General features: G+C 39.2%; 1 protein-coding gene across 1 annotated transcript in view; it reads right to left on the reverse strand.

The window, feature by feature from the left end:
- The window catches only part of tbx15 (T-box transcription factor 15), an 80,847-nt gene extending 64,454 nt beyond the window's left edge, over positions 1-16,393 (reverse strand). Inside the window, exon 1 of the mRNA XM_073045396.1 lies at positions 15,907-16,393. Within this exon, the coding sequence (XP_072901497.1) occupies positions 15,907-16,108 (202 nt within the window). The 5' untranslated portion in view covers positions 16,109-16,393. The remainder of the gene's footprint in view (positions 1-15,906) is intronic.
- Between the last annotated feature and the right edge of the window lie 3,788 nt (positions 16,394-20,181).

Here is a 20,181-nt window from a genome sequence, read left to right on the forward strand (position 1 = left end):
GCGGTGAGGAACCAAGTATACCGATAAACGTTAAAATTCAATGTTCATTGTGCAAATGAACATTTTTGAACTGCTTGTGAGCATTGTCCAGAATCGTATTTTGCATGGGAATCACGCCTGTGGAATTATATTTTGTATCATACGTGAACAGGTCAGGTGAGCATTTCTACAAAAGAAATCTAATCATTCTCTGTTGTTGTCCCCCCCCCCCCCACCCCACCCCGTGATGGCGGTTGAGAACTAGTAGCTGGGCCAAGCAGCTGCTATTTTCTGAAAACTTCCAACAACAACAATAATTAACCTCAAATTGACCTTAGGGACCATTTAGACCGCTTCCCCAGAGGAAGTACTTGACATATGGACTTCCAGGGGCAGACTGGACTAGCCCCTAAATGCTGATGTCTCCATTTTACCAACTGGAATTCAGCCAAACCAAGGGGGGATTCATTTTAAATGAACGCCCATCCACACAATGCTGAGAATCTAAAACACCTTTGAGAACAGAAGGAAATTTGTAACACTCCAACAAGGATATTAAAAATCCATGCCGCAAGAGTTTATACACACATGTACTGTAACAAATTCGTGACAGCAGAGAATGATTTAAAATCTGGAATTTCACAGCTTTTAGCCAGCAGTTTAAAAAAATTAAGTGTGAATTTTGATTTTCGCTTTTATTCACTACAATATTACGTAATGCAGGCTATGTTCTCAGAATTCATTGCCAGAGAGAAAAAAAGCTGTGTTGTTTTACAACACCACAGGGCTCTACCATATCCAACACCTTCCTGTATCAGTCCTATTTTACTCTGGTGGTGTTGTTACATTGTAGCCGTAATCTCACATTGACACAGTCCATTCACACCCAACAACCTCCTCATTCGAGCCTTCTCAAAAGTTGAATCTGCCAGCTAAACTGGATTTGAGCTCGGCAGGTTGGTATTCTGAACGCTCATGCATACAGGTACACACGAGTCTCAACTGACTACCATACAGGAACAGCAGTAAAAATACAAGGAAGAGTATTCTCACCTTGAAGTCTTTAAAAATTAATTCAAAGCTCAAGGTAAATTTATTATCAAAGTAGATATGTGTCACCATATACAACCCTGAGATTCATTTTCTTGCGGGCAGACTCAGTAAATCCATAATAGAATAATAACGATCATAGAATCATTGAAAGATCGCACGAACTTGGGCGTTCAACCAGTGTGCAAAAGACAACAAACTTTGCAAATACAGAAAGAAAGAAATAATTGTGATAAATAATTAAGTAATAAATATGAAGAACATTCGATGAAAAGCCCCTGAAAGTGAGTCCATATAGTTGTGGGAACATCTCAATGATGGGGTAAGTGAAGTTGAGTGAAGTTATCCCCTTTGGTCCAAGAACCATATGGTCGAGGGATAGTAACTGCTCCTGAACCTGGTGGAGTGAGTCCTGAGTTCCCACATTGGCTCCAAAAAGAGAGCAAGAAGAGAGCATGTCCCGGGTGGTGGGGATCCTGATGATGGATCCTACGAGAAAGCTTAGTGTAGACGCGCTCAATGGCAGCACGGCTTTACCCGTGAAGGACTGCGCCGTATCCACTACTTCTTGTAGGATTTTCCGTTCAAGGGCATTGATGTTTCCATGCTAGGCGGTAAGGCAACCTGTCAATATACTCGCCACCACACATCTATAGAAGTTAGACAAAGTTTTAAGTATCATGCCGGATCTACGTAGACTCGTAAGGAATCCGTGCTTTCTTGGTAATTGCACTTACGCGCGGGGCCCGGGACAGATCCTCTGAAATAATAACATCGAGGAATTTAAAATTGCTGACCCTCTCCACCGCTGATACTCTGCTGAGCACAGGCTCATGGACCTCTGGTTTCCCCCTCCTGATCATCTCCTTGGTCTTGCTGACATTGAGTAAGAGGTTGTTATGGCACCTCTCAGCCAGATTTTCAAGATGCTGATCGGACACCACTTTTTATAATGCTGTCATCAGGAAACTGAAATAGACATTGGAGCTGCGCTTAGCCACACAGTCATGGGTGTAAAGCGAGTAGACCAGGGAGCCAAGCACACAGCCATGTTAGCACCTGCGCTAATAGAGATTGTGGAGGAGATGTGTCCAGTATGCATTGGAATTGACTAATTCAGTCGCGATATGGCCATATATTAACAAATATATTTAATTCAATTTCGAATACCACTTGCAACCTCTATTACATGGAATCAGTCATCTACATTCACTAATGCAGAGGTGTGGCCTTCAATTTGCATACTCGTCTTTAGTACATTGTGTACAAAGAAAGCCTTACGAGAGGTTTCACATCTTCGTCCTGATGATGAACTATGAATTATTCGTTGCTTTTTCATAAACATCTTGTCGGAGTTCCGCCTTCTGTTTTATGACTTACATTGGGAATTAGTAAGCAGTACAGAAATGGTGCAGGACGAGCAAAAGGTTTGGAAAACCACTAAAATCTACTCTATTGCCTTTTGAGTTTTCAAAGTAACCGTACGATGAATGTATAGATTCGTTGTTCCAGTCGTTTTCTATTTCACATTGTTTAATGTGGTTTCCCAGCATTTAATGCACCCAAAACTTCAGACACGATTTTTATTTAACGCGTTCTGCGGTGCCCTGTTTTCCTGGTTTGTCCAATGGTGAAATTTACAGGCGGTTAAGAGTGACCCATAGCGTTCCGGAATCGATGTACCACTGGTTTACGTCACAGAGGCCAATACTGCTATATTTTGTTCGAGATCTTTGTAGTCTGCATCGATACTTAAATAGTCTATCCTGTTTAACTAATAAACTTCCTGAAATATATAAACTTCCTGAAATACACAAGCAAAATAACAAGAAAACTGGCTTTCAGTTTAATAAAACCACCCATACGTGAAATATTACCTTTTCTGAAAAAGGATCTAGTGCTTTCCCTGGGTAAATGACGAATAAATTCATCTCGGACTTCCTGCCGGGTACAGGTGTCGATTATAACCGACATTTCGATGACAAACTCTGCCTTCTTCTTCAGAGATGATATCCTTTCCGGTTTATAGTCACCCCTCTAATTAAACACTCCTATGAATAGAGTCTAATGTTAGGCTCCCGCGAGGGTTACAGTTCCTGACAGCACCCACACAGTTCGGTGGAAATTCACTTTCTTATTGAATTGAATCTATTTGAAAGATTTCCGGAATCTCTTCACTTCCAAAATTTACAAAGCAAAGTTTAACCCGATGATTAAAATCAGCGCAAAATGATTTTATTATTTTCACCTAGTATTTTAGAAGGCTCTACAAGGTGTTTGTCGGGCGGTATCAAACAGTTCCCAAGTCCATTTCATCTGTCCTTTCCCGGGTTTCATTAGGTCTGCAACACACTAGAATAGTCATCAGCGCCCGGAGGAGATACAACCGGCTCCCCAGAACCAACAGAGAACACAAATGTTATATTTCTTTGTTTGATATTAGCTGACGAAGTTTCCACTCCTTTGTGCAGTTTCTTTTGATTTTGTAAGATTATATTGATGGATAGCAAAACAAAGATGTTTTAGCTGTTAAAAAAAGGAACGGCCAGATCTTTAAAATGTCTGAGATGAGAATCAGAAATAAAGTGCCAGCAGTGTTCAACAGAGACACATACATTTTCAAATACCCGTGCAGACGCAATGTTCCTCGGGCATCTGGTCCAAATACGTCTCAAGTCGTTGCGTTTCTCCATTTTAACTCCCCTGCGCTGACTGTAATTCTTTAATTCCCCGGGGCAACGCGTTTGAAGAAAGGCAGTCACTTGATTGCGCTGTGGTTGGCCACCCATGATCTCCAGCGAGCAGGACAAGGTAGGTATGGGTTTTTGTAAACTAAATGGCACTATCCACTCCTAACTTTCGATTGAATGTGACTTTAGCACTTTAATTCTGCTTCATATTTCACCATGATTGAAAAACATCGTGATCTGCTCCTTTCCAAACAGCTAGTTATCTGGTTATCCATCAATATGTAGAAATAGTTGAGAGGAATCCACAAAACTTCGCTTAGATTTCTTGGGGTCCAATTCCACAGGACACTGAAAGCTGCTGCGCAGGTTAAGAACCTTCATTGACCTAGGGATTGGGTTTAAGAGCCTAGAGGTAATGTAACAGTTGTATAGGACCCTGGTCAGACCCCACTTGGAGTACTGTGCCCAGTACTGGTCACCTCGCTACAGGAAGGATGTGAAAACTATGGAAAGGGTGCAGAGGAGATCCATGAGGATGTTGCCTGGATTGGGGAGCATGCCTTATGAGAATAGGTTGAGTGAACTCGGCCTTTTCTCCTTGGAGTGATGGAGGATGAGAGGTGACCTGATTGATGTGTACAAGGTGATGAGAGGCATTGTTTGTGGGGATAGTCAGAGGCTTTTTTCCAGGGCTGAAATGGCTAGCACGAGAGGGCACAGTTTTAAGGTGCTTGGAAGTAGGTACAGAGGAGATGTCAGGGGTAAGTGTTTTACGCAGAGAGTGGTGAGTGTGTGGAATGGGCTGCTGGCTATGGTGGTGGAGGCGGATATGATAGGGTGTTTTAAGAGACATGGATAGGTATGGGGAGCTTAGAAAGATAGAGGGCTATGGTAACCCTAGGTAATTTCTAAAGTAAGTACATGTTCGGCACAGCATTTGGGGCCGAAGGGCCTATATTGCGCTGTAGGTTTTCTATGTTTCTATGTGTCACTACCTAGTCCCGTCTCTAGACTGGTACTTCATCAGAACAACAGGAAATAAGCAAAGGAATGCATTGAAGCAAAGATGCTGGAAATCCTGAACAAAACTATAAAAATCTGGAAAAACTATGGAGAGGCAATGAGACTTCATAGGACCGTAGAAAGAAAGGAGTTATTATCTGGGTTCATGGACATTAGGATCAGTAATGGGCCCTTTTCTAGTTGCTATCTATAGGAATTAATATTGATTTAAGGATAGACTGTAATGTGAACAGCAGTTTGCTGACAAAACAGGGCTGGCTGGGAGAGATAATAATGAGAAGGATGCAAAGGATTTACAAAGAATAAAGAATGGCTCTAAGCAAGTAATAGCGGGTGTATATTGTATTAACAGAGAGAGTAGAATGTAACAGCAACACTATTCTAAAGTGTAGCATTCACCCTGGCAAGCCAGAATTCTAGCTTCCTATAAGATCATCTCTCATTCTTATAAACTCCAATGAGATTAGGCTCCAGCTCCTCTTAAGGCAATAAGTTCATCCCATGGATCTGAGTGAATATTCTGTGCACCACCTCAAAAGCAAGTATGTCCTTCCTTAAATAAGGACAAGAACATTGTTTGCAAAATTCCAAGGGTGGAAGCCCTAGACCTTGTAAAGTTGTAACAAGAGTTTACTACTTCTATACACCATCCCATTGCAATAGAAAACAGCATCCCATTTGTCTTCCTGATTACTAGCTGTCCCTTGTTACTAACTTACTGTATTTTATGTATAAGGACACCCTGATCATCTCTTCAATAGGATTTTGTGGTCTTTTTCAATTTCCCTTTTCTGTTCCTTGTATCAAGGTGGATTAACCCCAAACCTCCCCACATTCTGAAGAGCAGGTGATGTTCCTGGTCTTCATCCTGACCAGACCTCTTCATATTATACTCCATTTGGGAAATTTGTGCCCACTGATGCAATTCATCTATCTTGGTTTGAAGGTATTTAATGTCAAAATTAATTTTTTCCATTTTCTACTGTTAATAAATTTGGCTACAATCACTCTGCCATATTCTCAAGGATAATTAAGGATGGATAACCTTTACTGGTGATGTCCACATTCTGAAAAATAAACAGCTCAAAGAAATAAAGCTGGGAATCTTCAAAAGTCAGAATTGAAAGAGCACAGAAATCTTGGAGGCTTCCATGGATTAGTCAAGATAGGGAAAGGCAAGAGCATGAAAAGATTTGAACACAATGATGGCAGTTTTCAGCTTGAGATGTTGCTGGCCTGAGGTCCAATGTAGCCAGTAAGCTTAGGCACAGTAGCCAGACAGGATAGTATAGCAGAAATCTTAGACTTTTAAATGACTTAGACTAAAATATTCCTGGGCAAACAAGCCAGAAGGAGACTAGAATAGCCATGGATGACTCAGCAGCTGTAATCAGAAGTATAGAGATGAGCATTTCCACATGTATGAAAGAAGGCAGGATTGGTGCTGGAAAGGATACGTGCTCAAAGCTTGGATCAAAGTCAAACTAAATTCAAAAGGTGTGAGCAACCTGGTTCAACCTCAGACAGTGAGATGAGAGGGAGCCAACCATTATGGAATAGAGCTTGTGGCACATCCAAGACATTATCAGTGGTCTTCCGTTTAACCAGAGGCATTTATGCTTATACAGTACTCAATATTCAACAAGCTGTGCAGCAAATCAGAGGAAGCAGGGGTAAGCAATGTGGCAGGGAAGTTCAGACAAATGTCCAATAATTTTTATAAAAGCTAACATTCTGCTTTTGAATGATGCTGCATGGGAAATACAACTTGACAGTTACAAGTCATAGGGAGACCCGGCAAGATAAAGGTGCGGGCAGGGGAACAGATTCCATCACAATTCATTCTCTGGCTATTACTAGATAGATAGGAACTGAACCAAGTGAATCCATCTGATGTGAGAGAGAGAGAGAGAGAGAGAGAGAGAGAGAGAGCGAGAGAGAGAGAGAGAGAGAGAGAGAGAGAGAGAGAGAGAGAGAGAGAGAGAGAGAGAGAGAGAGAGAGAGAGAGAGAGAGAGAGAGAGCAAGTGGAGGGACATTATGTGGCCTTCAAAAACAAAAGATCAGGAACTTTGCTAAAGCATCCTGCAATTTTCTAGGACTGTTACCAGTTTCATATAAACCCGTGGCAGACAGACTGAGAAGTAAAAGAAGGACTAGTCTAACATGGACACTGTTAATTAGCATGTTGGTTTACTTTTGGAGAAAAATAACTTGATTACCATGGTGATGGGGCTATAGAGTTTGTATATTCACCTTTTAAAAACATAAAAGCCATTATAGGAAGAAAATAAACAATGGGCTTCTTTCATAGGAAGGTAGGAGAAGGAAAGGGCCTAGAGGTTCTGGACAAATAAGGAATATGAACAAACCGTTTGCAGTGACTTCAATCTGCCAGGGGAAGAAGAATGAAAGCTTAATCCTGGATGTGTTATTGAACTGTTACATGGGTTCAGTGTTTAAGAAATTCACCGATGCATTTATCAGATAATTTGTGCTAAATCTCGAAGTTGAAAACTGAAGCTCAATACACAGCAAAGGAAATGAACACAATGGAAGATCATTTCTACTGTATTTGAGAAGCACACGTTGATGCAAACAGGCAGATTTGGAAAATGGAAAGGTAAGTTAAAGGCAAACAAGAGAAAATCTGCAGATGCTGGAAATTGAGCAAAGCACACAAAATGCTGAAAGAACTCAGCAGACCAGACAGTCCTGCCGAAGGGTTTCAGCCCAAAACTTCAACTGTCCTTTTTTCCATAGGTGCTACCTGACCTGCTGAGTTCCTCCAGAATTTTGTAAGGTAAATTAAGGAAACAATTGGAATTAAAGGAAAGATTACAAATGAATACTATATGCATAACACAAGAAAAACTTTAAGCTGGATACAACCTAAATAATACAGTGAATATGGTTCAGAAGAAGTGCTTTATTATTGTGGTGGTAAATAGCCATTGTAGTCTTCAATTTGTCCATATAGTATGGCAAAAGAACAGCAAAACCGCTAGTGAAATGGAACAATCTTTTATAAAGTTTTCCCGAGTTCGCGGGTCTTTCACTAAAATTATTGTGGAAGGGTAAAAGAATTCTCACATAAATTAATTTTCCTTCTAAAATTGTATGTTTCTAATTATATTACATCAAAGTAAAGAGGAGACTGCAGAATAAGGTTCAATGATAAGGACTAGTAAGAGAAATGTTAAGCATTTGTGAAAACCCAGCTGATTTACTAATGGCTCACTGAGCATTCATCCTGCAAACGGCATCATATTGACACCAAACACAGTATCTGACTATTTATCTAATTTTCAGAATAACCTTGATGTGCTTAGATTGTTTGCTTTGTTTTGTTTTTCCATTACTACCCTTCAAGATTATTTCACCGACCAAAGCACTTTGAGACAGGCTGAGTTAAAGCATTAGCATTGGAGGAAGAAAGAGGAAACCATAAAGAAAATTACAGATAGGGCAGTCTTTGATAGGCCAAGAGAGCAAAAGGAAATCAAAGTACAAAAGCTGGATTGACCAATACAAGTATACTTAAAAAATGGTTAGGGAAATTGGTCATGTCATTGCTTCAAAAGATTATTAGAAACAGGATTAAAGCCTGAAGTTTCGAAAGTAACAAATGTGAAACACATTTTTAAGAAGGTGCATTGGGACAGCCACATTTAGGGTTTCTTTCATCCTTTTTTCACTCAAGATATTTTTAGATTCGTACTCTAGATTACTCTTGTTCATGAGCTGTTGTCTACTATATTCCAGTGATTATTTTCATTTACTTGAGCTAAAAGTTTGAATGAAGTTGGGATAACATCATAGCAAAGCTCAGAAAATATATATTTCAGCTGCTGGTTTTATTCTAGGGACCCCTATGATATAGAAAGGGGCAGTCTACCTGCTTTTTAAACTTTAATTGACAAATATGCATATGAAACAGCAATGGCACATGCAGTAATACTAATATATTTATTTTTACAATAGTTGTTAAGCTTAACATTCCTTTAGCAGTACAAAATAGTTTATAGTTTACTAGTACCATGCTAAATTAATATTCCCTCCATATTTATGTAGCATTTTTACTGCATTTAGCTCATTAACTTTCATTAACCTCATTAAGTCTCTGGAAGTTTCAGACAAATTCACTAATGAGACTCCAGGCAAACTAATCTATTTCAAAAAGACAGGTCATTAAGTTACTTCAGACTGAAAGCTAACAGAACTTAATCAATTACTGCATTCAAAATCGAATTTGAACAAAGTACATCTGTTGAATTGAATGACCTGGCCCTACCTCCTGCTCATTAAATGCTGCAGAATTTTATTAAACGTGAACTGAAATATCATCATACTCTGACTTGGCAGAAGGACAGACAAACTTGCATATTTTTGTTGAAAGAATGATACAGGAAATAGACTAACAGTGATGTCAGAGGATACCCTGGAAAGGAGGATAATGAAGCACATGAAGAGAGATGTACTGATAAAGAATATTCCATGGCCTTAGGGATACCAAACTGCGATGCAGCCAATTGAGGAATGATTTTTTTTAAAGTGTTATTATTGTTAAAATGCAGGCAAGCAATTCATGCAACCAATTTTTAGTTCCACAAATATAAATGAGACGATGATTAATCTGTCCTCAGTGAAGTTGACTGAGGAGCTGATATCCGCTTGTTCACCAGAGGGTAGATACATGATATCTGATTTCAAGGAAAGCACCTGAACAGAATATATTCCAGTACTTTTAGTAATGGATTGAAGCATTAGGTTAAAGTTCTGAAATGGAACTTTAACCCACAATGTTCTGAGTCAGAGATAAGTATAATTTAAATGAGTCATAATTGACATGGTCTAAAAAGAATAGTGCTAACATGGATTGCAACCAGAAAGCCACAGGGAGGTGCAAAAGCTGCTTTTTAAAAATGTTGGGGTCAGAAATAAATCTATTTGACCTTTTCGGGTCATAATTAAATAAAAAGCAGTGGCTCTGGTGGGATTTAAATAACCTGAAACAATCAGACCAAACAGAAACATTTCTAAATAAGTTGGAAAGATGGGATGATGATAGAATATACCATTTTTCAAGGATATACATATGGTAATGATGCCATTGAAGGACACAAGAAACAACACGAGATTATTTCAAAATATTGGTGGAAGTGGAGAGTAGAGTTATGACTGATGTAGGGAAGATTAATTGGATCTTATATTTATATGTATAGAAAGGAATCAGAATAACATAAATTCCAGAATGTGACAATACGATTACAAAATGAAACTCTGTGTGGCTCATTTAATCATTAGCTGAATCTAAAACTATGAATAAAGATCATAAGCAAAGCTAGCAATCAAGTACAAACTGTATTCTTTGGAGGTACCATCTTCCAAATGATTCATAATACTGATATGAGAAAATCTGCAGATGCTGGCACGCGCCACACAAAATGCTGGAGGAACTCAGCAGGTCAGGATGCATCTATGAAGAAGAGTAAACAGTCCACATTTGGGTCCAGTCATGATGAAGGGTCTCGGCTGAAACACTGACTGCCTGCTCTTTTCCAAAGATGCTGCCTGGCCTGCTGAGTTTCTCCAGAATTTTGCATATGTTGCTCATAATACCGATGCCTGCTTTTCCTCTTCATCTTTCAACCAACAATAAAAAATGTCTTATCATCTTGTGATGGTTTGTGGGATCACCTGATGCTAAAGTCTGAAGGAAGCTTTTTGCAGGTATTCAGAAATAATTAAGGTTGTAGATAAATTATAGGTGGTATGGTGTACAGTATAGCTATAACCATAGAAAGGGCAGTGAACATCTTGTAAAGTATTTGATTAAAACTACTTTAAATCTCTGTGGTTTGCCAAACAATGCTGCTCTCACCAAATTATTGTGGTAAAATTATAATCATTTTCTCACTAGAACATCAAACTGAATAAGACACCAACTAATATAAGACATCAAAGTAAGCTACTGCCTCCTCAAATATATAATTCTTTAAAATGTTTTAAAAATATTATATTGATTATTTTCATAATTTACTGTTGCCTTTTTAATGATAAACATTTATAACAAAGATGTTTCCTTTTTTTAGAATAAATAAGTACAATGGCAATATTTCAGGGCTATTATAGATAAAATTCTGCTTAAGGGATGATTAACTGTGCTGTAATATCTATTGCAATCAGACAGACAGGATTTTCCCAATGACTAAAGAATAAAATGTAACAAAATGTCCATATATTTATATATATATATAATTTACTTGCAGCCTTACAGAAATACAAATTACTACAAGTTATTGTTTTTATATTTTATACTTTTATCCTAAAATATCTGATGTCCGATCTCTGGATTAACTGAAAATGAAAACAGCTCAGAACTAAATATAATATATTGCCCAGAAATTTTTGTCTGTACCTTTTAATGCCTATGTGATAAATGTCCTTGATTAAAACACTTTTCCCATGATTTGTACTTGAATTGCTTTTCCCAAAGCCAAAATGCTATGAGCTGAATGTTGATTCTGTAGTGTAAGCATATGGTTCTAACTCTTCAAGAAACATCAGCTGCACATCCGCTCATTATTTCTCCTCAAATCATTTGAAAATCGACAAACAATCAAAAGTTGTTAAAATATTGTTGGGGTAAATTTTCAATTAAGCATTTTGTTCAAACAGAATTTGTGTTGATGTGTGTGTGAAAAGATAGTGGGAGGTCTTGCCTTGTGCACCTGATGGAGTTTTGTTGCGAGACTTTTGCAAATGTCAGAAGGTACAGAAGTTAGCGTTCAAAGAGAAAGCGATATAGTCAATAGCATCAAAGTTCTATGGGATTCAAATCCAACAATTGCACCTTCCATTATTCCCATATTTTCTGGATTCGCCCTGTCCCACGCAGATTTTTCTGCAATTGCTAAATGTCACAGTGACTGGGAGCAAAAATTCTTCAATACCTCACTCCAATTAAAATATTCGCTGTTCTAATGCTTTGCACTGAAAGTATGAACTGCATCTTTAATTAAATTATTGAAGTCTGTCTCTGATGAAACATGTTTATAGAATAAAATATATCCATGTCGACGTTAACAAGTGGAAGTAAAAGATTACCTTTTCTACATTATTGTAACAATATAATATTGTTTTCAAAAGCAAAGAAATTAAATCTCAGCTTGTTCTGAAGTATTACATTGAAATTCTTCTGCTGCGTTACATTCACTTCACTATTTTGCCTCTTACAGAACAGCGCTTGTAAAACATTAAAGGTAAGTTTCAGAGGAACTATAAAACTTCAGAATCTAAATTACAACATTGTGTCAATGTCTTAAATAGCTGTTAGTGCTCTGCTCTCTCTACCAAATTATGCAGAGATGATCTTCCTGCATTGCGAAAGAGCTTCGCCCAAGTTACATCCTCATCTAAAATTATTTGAATTAAGTACAAAGATGTCTTATTTTAAACTCATATTACAACATTTTCTGAAATACTACCCCTAGCTCGCCGCTACAAGAAACATAATGATAGCAATCTGTGAGAATTTTTATCAGCAACCCTTGGAAGTAATTCTGATAATTTCTAACAATCTATTTACAAACTGCAACGCTATTCGCGTCTAAACACTACATTCAAAATAATTCAAATCGCAAAGCTCTATCTAACGGGATACCTCTTAAGTTAATACACTTTGGAAACAAGTCAACATGACCGAATTATACTGAAACTTCATGCTGCATCTTCTAAAATATCGCATTGGTTCACGACGCCTAATGGTTTCTAACGCTTATCAAAAATAGTTCTAACACTGGCTGTTCTAACATAACATAAATGAATATATCCATGGAAAGGAGACTTTACACAAACGCATCTTTACCTTGAAGTGGGAAATGTTCTACAAAGATTATATTGAAAGTATAAATTATATTGTTTTAGTCCATTTAAATCATTTTAAGAACTGCAGTATAAAACTGTCCGGTTCCAAGTACTTAAAGCAACTTTGCAAATTTATCAGATTGACCACACGCAAGTCTCCTTTGAGCGATTAAGTACAAACCTAATCCAGATATTAGCAGATTTAAAAAGAACTAAATAGCATCACCGACATTGTTCCTTCTAAGTATAAAAATGAAATTGAAATGCGGTGCCTGCTAAAATATTTAAAATAAATTGTCTTTGAATCATCAAGTTTAAACTCCTACTTGGGCTTGAGAGTGAAACGATATTTGCTATAATCGGAGATGCTCAATAAAACATTCACTAGGTTCAGAAACATTCAAAATAAAACATTGATCGCAACCTCCAATATGTAAAGTACAAAACGCCGTCCCAAGCTTGCCCTTCTTCGGATACTAACTAGATCGAAAATGTAAAGTGCATTTTCTAATGAAAGCTTTATACGATGTCCGTTCCAGTGAAGGAGGAAGAATACAAACAACGTGCTCTATGAAGTATATTTTACAAATACCTTCCCACGTACATTTTGAATCTTTGAATACATTCCCACCTTTTTTGAATTATTAGTGGATTCTGATGCTTGAATTTCATAAACTCGCATTACCAAAAAAGAAAATGGATATATCAGATTAGGATAAATCTCAGGTATGTTCAAAATTATTGCTGACAAAGGAAGATGCCAACGGTAGGACTTGAATACTGAAAGGACAAGACGATTCTGTAACTGCGATTCGTGAATCATTCTCGATTCACAGGTGACCGAGGCTCCAGTATCAATATATGAATAACTCTTAAAGGCTTATATTTATAAAGAAAATGCACACAGAAACATACCTGGATTAAACGGCCGAAGAAAATAGTCCACCGAGGGATGAGCAAGGGATTTCAAAATTAAAAGATTTTTGTATTGAACAGCAGACGCTCGACCTAACAGTTCGCTTAATTTAGTATTTGTTTCGTGCTGCCCGTTTTCACAACTCGAAAATAACGTCAGAAGGTGACTTTTCGGATATCAAACCCCGGTTTATTCATTGTACGAATGTGTGTTTGTGTGGGTGGTGGGAATAGGGGACCGATTTGCCAATATAAAGAGAAACTCGAAATGGAATGTTAATAGCAGTATTTTTTAAAAAAACAAGATCAATCTAATCCTAACAGCAAACTGAAATAGAAATGTTCGGCGTTTCTTTACGAAATATCCCCGGCGAAAAACAGTCAGAAGAGCCTTTTGCTGAAAAGCTATATCTTCCCAATTTCGGGCAATGATAAAGCTCTCCCAATACTTTGAAATATGTTTGGCATTTTTAAAATTTCGGATCTGAATTAATCGACTGATGAAACAGCGAGGTGTATTCTTCTAATTAATTGAACAGGGTATAATAGCACTACAACATTTGTAAGGAGCAACACCCGTTCCCACCAAGTTTGCAGAGAAAAGATAGAAGGAGCAGCGCCACGAAAATCCCAATCTTCCAGGAGTAGGGATGATTCCAACGCACTCCCAAAACTTCCCCGTCAGCGAGAAGTGGTGCGCTCAGCGCTTTGTATATTTATACTCGGATTTAATTATAAAAGTTACAACGCTGTTTTCTTTTTAAAGTGGGGTCCAGCATTAATCCATCGCCATCGCGAACTAGCAACGGCTGGTGCAGTCGGCCGCCCAAGCACCTGTCGCTTCATTGCGGTTACCTGTATCCCGCACACTATCAGCTATCTCCTCTCATCTTCATATCCCTTGCAAACGTTACAAGGACCAATGGAGACGTCACTGTTTTGTGAAGCACCAAGATAAGCCGAGTTGGAGCTATTGATTTCACATTTACAATTCAATGTAACGATCTATAGGAAGTAGCTGATGGAGGCGCGGTATCATCACTTTAATCATGTGCAGGTCAGCCGTGCTGGCTTTCTTACCTACACTATTTCGATTGGGATCGCATGCCGCATTCTTTCAAATCATTATTTTCATCTAAATCCTAAATGTTTTAATACCCATCCGTGCTGTGACTCTCGTGTTATAGGGAAGGAAGAGAGAGATGTTATTTCTAGTGGATTGTGTGAATTGCTGGCGGTGGGACCAGCGCGCTAAAACGGACATGGTACTTCATCCCCAGAGTGTGGTGTGAACTCCTGGCCAGAGAGCCTTACGTTCAAATAGAGCGGTGGGTGCTTTTTTTGTTCCTGGACGATCTCGAATGTAACACAGAAAGCATTTATAATTCTTTTTAGCAACAAAATATAAAATAGAATGAAAACATGTTGCAGGACTGCAACTCTAAAATAGAACCAAATCTAATTGCAAACTATTTTTATCATTCTATAAAAGCAACACGGTGATTCAATCTTCTTGGGACTAGTGTTCAAATATCTTTCGTAGATTCGGAGGTGATTTAGTTCCCATAAACCTTTTTTTGGGCAGAGTTCGATTATTACATTGGGACCATCACAAAACCTAGGGAGGACAGTTAAAACGAGTGTGTGAAGACTGGGTGAGAGACTGCGGCTCGCTCACGCTCGGCATTACTCGGGCTATTCCCGGGTTTATGTCATTCAGACTGGGCGCGGAAAAAAAGTAGTTGGTCTCTTCAACATTAAGGAACAGGCACAGAGTTGGATTCGCGGCTCGCTAAACAATCCGCTAAATAGCGAGACTCTGGCCAGAGTATAGTGAAGCTAGTAACAATACTAGGGAATGCGGAATAGTTTTGAACTCTTAATGTTGTGTGAGCAATATTTTTAACTCCGACTCTACGGAAGGGCCAACCTAACGGCAATTTAAATAGGCAGCTCCCGGCCCCAATGTGGCCCGGTTCTACCCGCCTTGAAACAGCAGTCCGGCCGCAGATTAAAATGAGTGAAAGCGGGCAACACGTGCACGGCCTCTGATCCTAAAGTCTTAAAGCAGAGGCTGGTGGCAGAGTTTGATTTTTTTAAACAGAACAATATATTTCCTTTTTCAAATAGAGAACCAATTGTTCTTCCCCATCCCATTAAGAACCTGTGCCCCTGAAAAACGGGAGAGGGTTTTTTTTTTGCGAAACGATTACAGGGAAAATAAAAGGCTGGGAAGGGGAGCTGATTTTTTTTTTTAGAAAGGAATACTTCCGATTGATCGTTCTCTGGCTCAGAGAAATGATCTACAGCCACGCTTGTGCTGGTGAGTTCTGGCGCTTGGAAAGTGCCGTTGAAGATGCCTGTTTTTATTTGTACACTAACCGGAGTTGATCTCCATACACTGGCTTGAATCCACGCTGTCGCCAAGCTCCGAATCCGGGTTTATACTGTCCACACTCAGCTCCATGGTCTTCTCGCCCCATTCTTGGATTTTCCGCTTTTTATTTGTCCCGATCAGCGCTTCCACCGAGAAGGCGTGCGCCCTCGTACTGAGGGCAGCTGCCGATCGCCTCCTTTCACTCATCGCCCGAACGGGGATCGTCCAGAAACAAGCAAACCCTAAAGTTCCCTTCAAAGACACCAATATGAGTGGTTGAGAGGCGGCAATGACCACTGCAGCAGTTTCCAACTGAAAAAAATAATTAAAATAATGGTTGCAAATTGAGCGCTTGATAGACACAAGGGTTACAGAGGTCCACAGCTCGTTACATGTCTCACAGTCCCAGTCAGCATGTTGCTGGCGAAAGGAGAGCAGTTATTGAATTTAGTCCACTTTCAGCCTCCACTCTGTCATCTCCCCCCGAGGCTGATTGATGCAAACTTCTGCAGCATTTTACTGCAGGGGTGAGGTCTGGGTGTCTGTCAAACCTCGCCGTCCAATAGAATCGCAGCTAGCAACCGGGATCCAATGACAGACAAAAATCCCATGACAAACCAGGATCCAATGCCAGCAGAATTCCAAGAGAGACAGGAAAAAAACGTACATTTTGGACATTTTGTATCCACTAAACACCTTGATGGACAGAGACCAAACATTGCTGCGATTTATCTACTGGAGAATTACAGGTTCAAAAAGTTTCTGGGCAACTAAATTAGAAGCGCTTTTCTTCGGTCACCCGTCTATTCCGCGCTATGTTTAACATGGAGCTAAAGTGTTTCGGATTAACCGTTTGGCACCTACTGCCACATCGGCCTGAAATGCAATTCGAAACACATTAAATAAACATTTTGTTAAATTTCCTCGCCCATATCTGACATTGATGATGGTTGACAACAAATAGTTTAGCAACTACTTTCTCGCTAGCACAACTTGTGAAGAAACATCAATTTTCTGCACATTATGTTCTCCTGCTCCTCCGTGGTCAGTTTCCATATGTGCTTCTATTTCCCCTTGCTACATTGAAGTGGAGCAGAAAAGCGAACTTGCAGCGTTTGAGTAAAGCAGAGACAATTTAATGTTTCAGGAATAACTTCACGTTATCCTCTGTGGCCCTGCATTATGCAAATCAAAAAGCACTGGGAACGTGCTGGACTTCCCCGGCGGGAGTTTTGTTCGAATCCAGGCGAGTTAGATAATTGTCACAGAAAATAAACAAAAATGCAAAACTATAAAATTACACCAGCAAATAAATCGATCTGTACCGCTGTTTCGTGCCTCATTTTAGAGTTCCGTACTGCCAAAAAAAATTATGTTAGATTGACTTCCTGGAAAATTGCATTCGTTGGCCACATTTGATGTACCATTCAGTGTTTTAAAGTTTGCATCCATTAATGAAATCCACTTTGATTTTGGATCACGGCGTTACTTTGTGGGAATAATACACATTAGTCTGCGGGGTACAGGTACTAACAGGAATAAAGATGTATATCCGATTTCAAGCAAGTAATTTGAAAAATAAATTCTTAAGCCAAACCTTGATCAGAATCTGTCGCAGGATGCTCAAGCTGGTAGCGCGCTGACGCAGAGGAAGAACGAAATAAAATAGAAAGCGCTGGAAATACAGAATTGCTCTATCAGATTCTATACTGGGGCAGGTTATTAGTCCGGGCATGGACTTGTAGAGGCTGCACCCGCTCTCTCCACCAGCGCCCTCTCCTCCCAACATTCCCCCCACCCCCACCTGCCCACACACAAACACAGGCCGTGCATTTGCAAGATTTTGCAATCGATTTTACATGTTCCTGTTATTGAATTTAAAAAACGCAGTGACCCTGTTGACCCTTTATTAGCTTATGACACTTTAAATATTTTCATCAGTTAAGTTAAATGATATTAGTTGTTTTTGTATTCCATCTTGCTTCCTTAAAATCGTTATTGGATAATAACTCAGATTCCTTTCACAAATTACCGCAATTATTTAAACTCGCCCTTTAAATAATCATTGGAAACCAAAGACAAAGGAAATGACACATAATTGTTAGTAGTGACTAAGCATACAGGTAACTGTAGAGTTGGTGGGAAATTGGATATACGATATAGAAAAGACTGCGCGTATAATGTAACATTACTCTATTTAGTACCATCAGCTTTCCGTGGGTCTTTCGCAGTTAAAGGATAATATCTGGAATTCTTGAAATCACTGTAAACCAACGCAAATTTTAAAATATTTTTCCTCTGCTCCCCAGTAGATTGGACCACAGCAACAACAATTCTACTCTTCCCGTTCCAAGGAGATCCTCCTAGTCTGCTGCAACCCGCTAAAAAAGAAATTACCCCAGTCAGAAACACACAGAAAATACTGAAAGAACTGAAGATTAAATAAAAATTTAGGAAAGTTTGAACCGAAGGGAAATAGTCTCCCATTAGTATTTTAATTAATAGAGTGGCTTTCTGCTCACCTAGTTTATTTTTACAAAGTTGTCTTCAAAGATAACGAGGATATCCATTTTAATTTTTGTTTGCCTTGCACTTTACTATTGAAGTTTAAGTTAAAAAATGCCCCATACTACTTCTGAAAGTTGAAGAGCTTTGATTTTGATGGATAGGAGTTCGGGTTTTATTCTGGTTTGCGCCTGTCACTTGGGTATAATTTTCAAAATAATTACCAAAATCGGAGGAATAAATACTTCAACTGCTTCACTCTCTCCCGCATTTTCTACCTCCGTCACACGAACTATTAAAGACAATTTAGAAATTATAGTACTGTTGCATCTTTCAGGATCTGTGCCTTCTCACATAAAAAGAAATCGGAGAAACGGGCATATTCGACAGTACTATCAAAACATGATACCATCAGAACTCAACCAAATATCTTTTAAAAAACGTGGAATTGATTATTGTAGTGATTAGAGAGCATGGCGCTGATGTAATAATCCGAACAAAAATCTGGTAATATGATCGCGTTGGTGTCCTGGATCTGAAGGATCTGTACATTAATCATTGGCGCTGTTTTGGCCAGTTTTATAATTCGTTACATCACACTGTGGAGCTGGTAGAAAGCGAGATGAATCTCCATCCCTTCTGTTGCAAAAGCCCGAAATATACAGTATGTGCGTTTCCATATGCGTACAATTGTGTACAGAGATAGAGATGTTTAATCTACTATTAAAACGCGGATATATCGTTGTCCTTTTTAGTTCAATAACCCCCATTCAGTCGCCTTTTTTCCACCACCATCAAAGCCCAAATCACCCCCATATAATTAATTCCAGAATCTCCTTAGAATCTACGGATTAAGACTTGGGAAAAGTTTGGCTGCGACCCATGCCCAACATCTGCATGTCCCTAACATTTAATTTTCTTCTACAGATTGATGGTAAGCAGCTTCCGGAGCAAAGACGTTAGAATTTTTGAAATACGTCAAATGCGATCAGTTCACACCTAAATACGTTGAGTCGCGTCTAATATATTCGTGCCCTCGGCTCTTCTGAACAAGGTGAAATGGCCCAGAATCTATGGGGTTATTGACAATTGTGGAGGTCAACGTGGTCACCAGGTTTACGACTGATAAAATTCTCAGCAGGGTACATGATGGTCCGAGAGCCATGGATAACTTCAGTAACTCATGTTTCCCGATTCTATTTTATTTTTGTCACGAAAGTATGGCGAAAGGGCAGTCGTTACTAAAGTTTGTGCGATGGTGGCGTCACATCGAACACTGTCGGCTATTTTCTGTTTGTTATGGCACGGAACTGCGTTCCGTCCAGCTCGCTGAAGCTCATGGAATACAAATTCACAAATATGCCATTGACGTGTTACCAGGCAGCTGCAAATCGCACAGGGGCGATTACTATGCGTGGTGCTGAGCCCCAGGCAAAGTCGAATCAAAAGTGCTATTGCTAAGGTATGATCGAGGGTTCTGGTCTTGCAGTCAATTACACGCCTCTGCTCCCGCACGATCTTAGATTTCATGCAGCCTTGCTTGCTTGGTGCTCATTTGATTTGGCCGGGTATCTGCCCGACATTCTACTTGATTCTAAAGAAATAGTTTAAAAGAGAGAGAAAACCCAATATAATCGCAAGAACGTCCCACAGTCCTTCAATGGTTTCCCTGGAACTGCCGTCACAGTTACCGGGCGAAGAATGCAGTCAATTAACACGAGGGCCCAGACAGGCCGTAAACGAACGAATAACTAGTTTGTTCATCTTTATTTTGG

The sequence above is a fragment of the Hemitrygon akajei genome, chromosome 5 (genome assembly GCF_048418815.1).
Source record: "Hemitrygon akajei chromosome 5, sHemAka1.3, whole genome shotgun sequence".
Lineage (NCBI taxonomy): Eukaryota > Metazoa > Chordata > Chondrichthyes > Myliobatiformes > Dasyatidae > Hemitrygon > Hemitrygon akajei.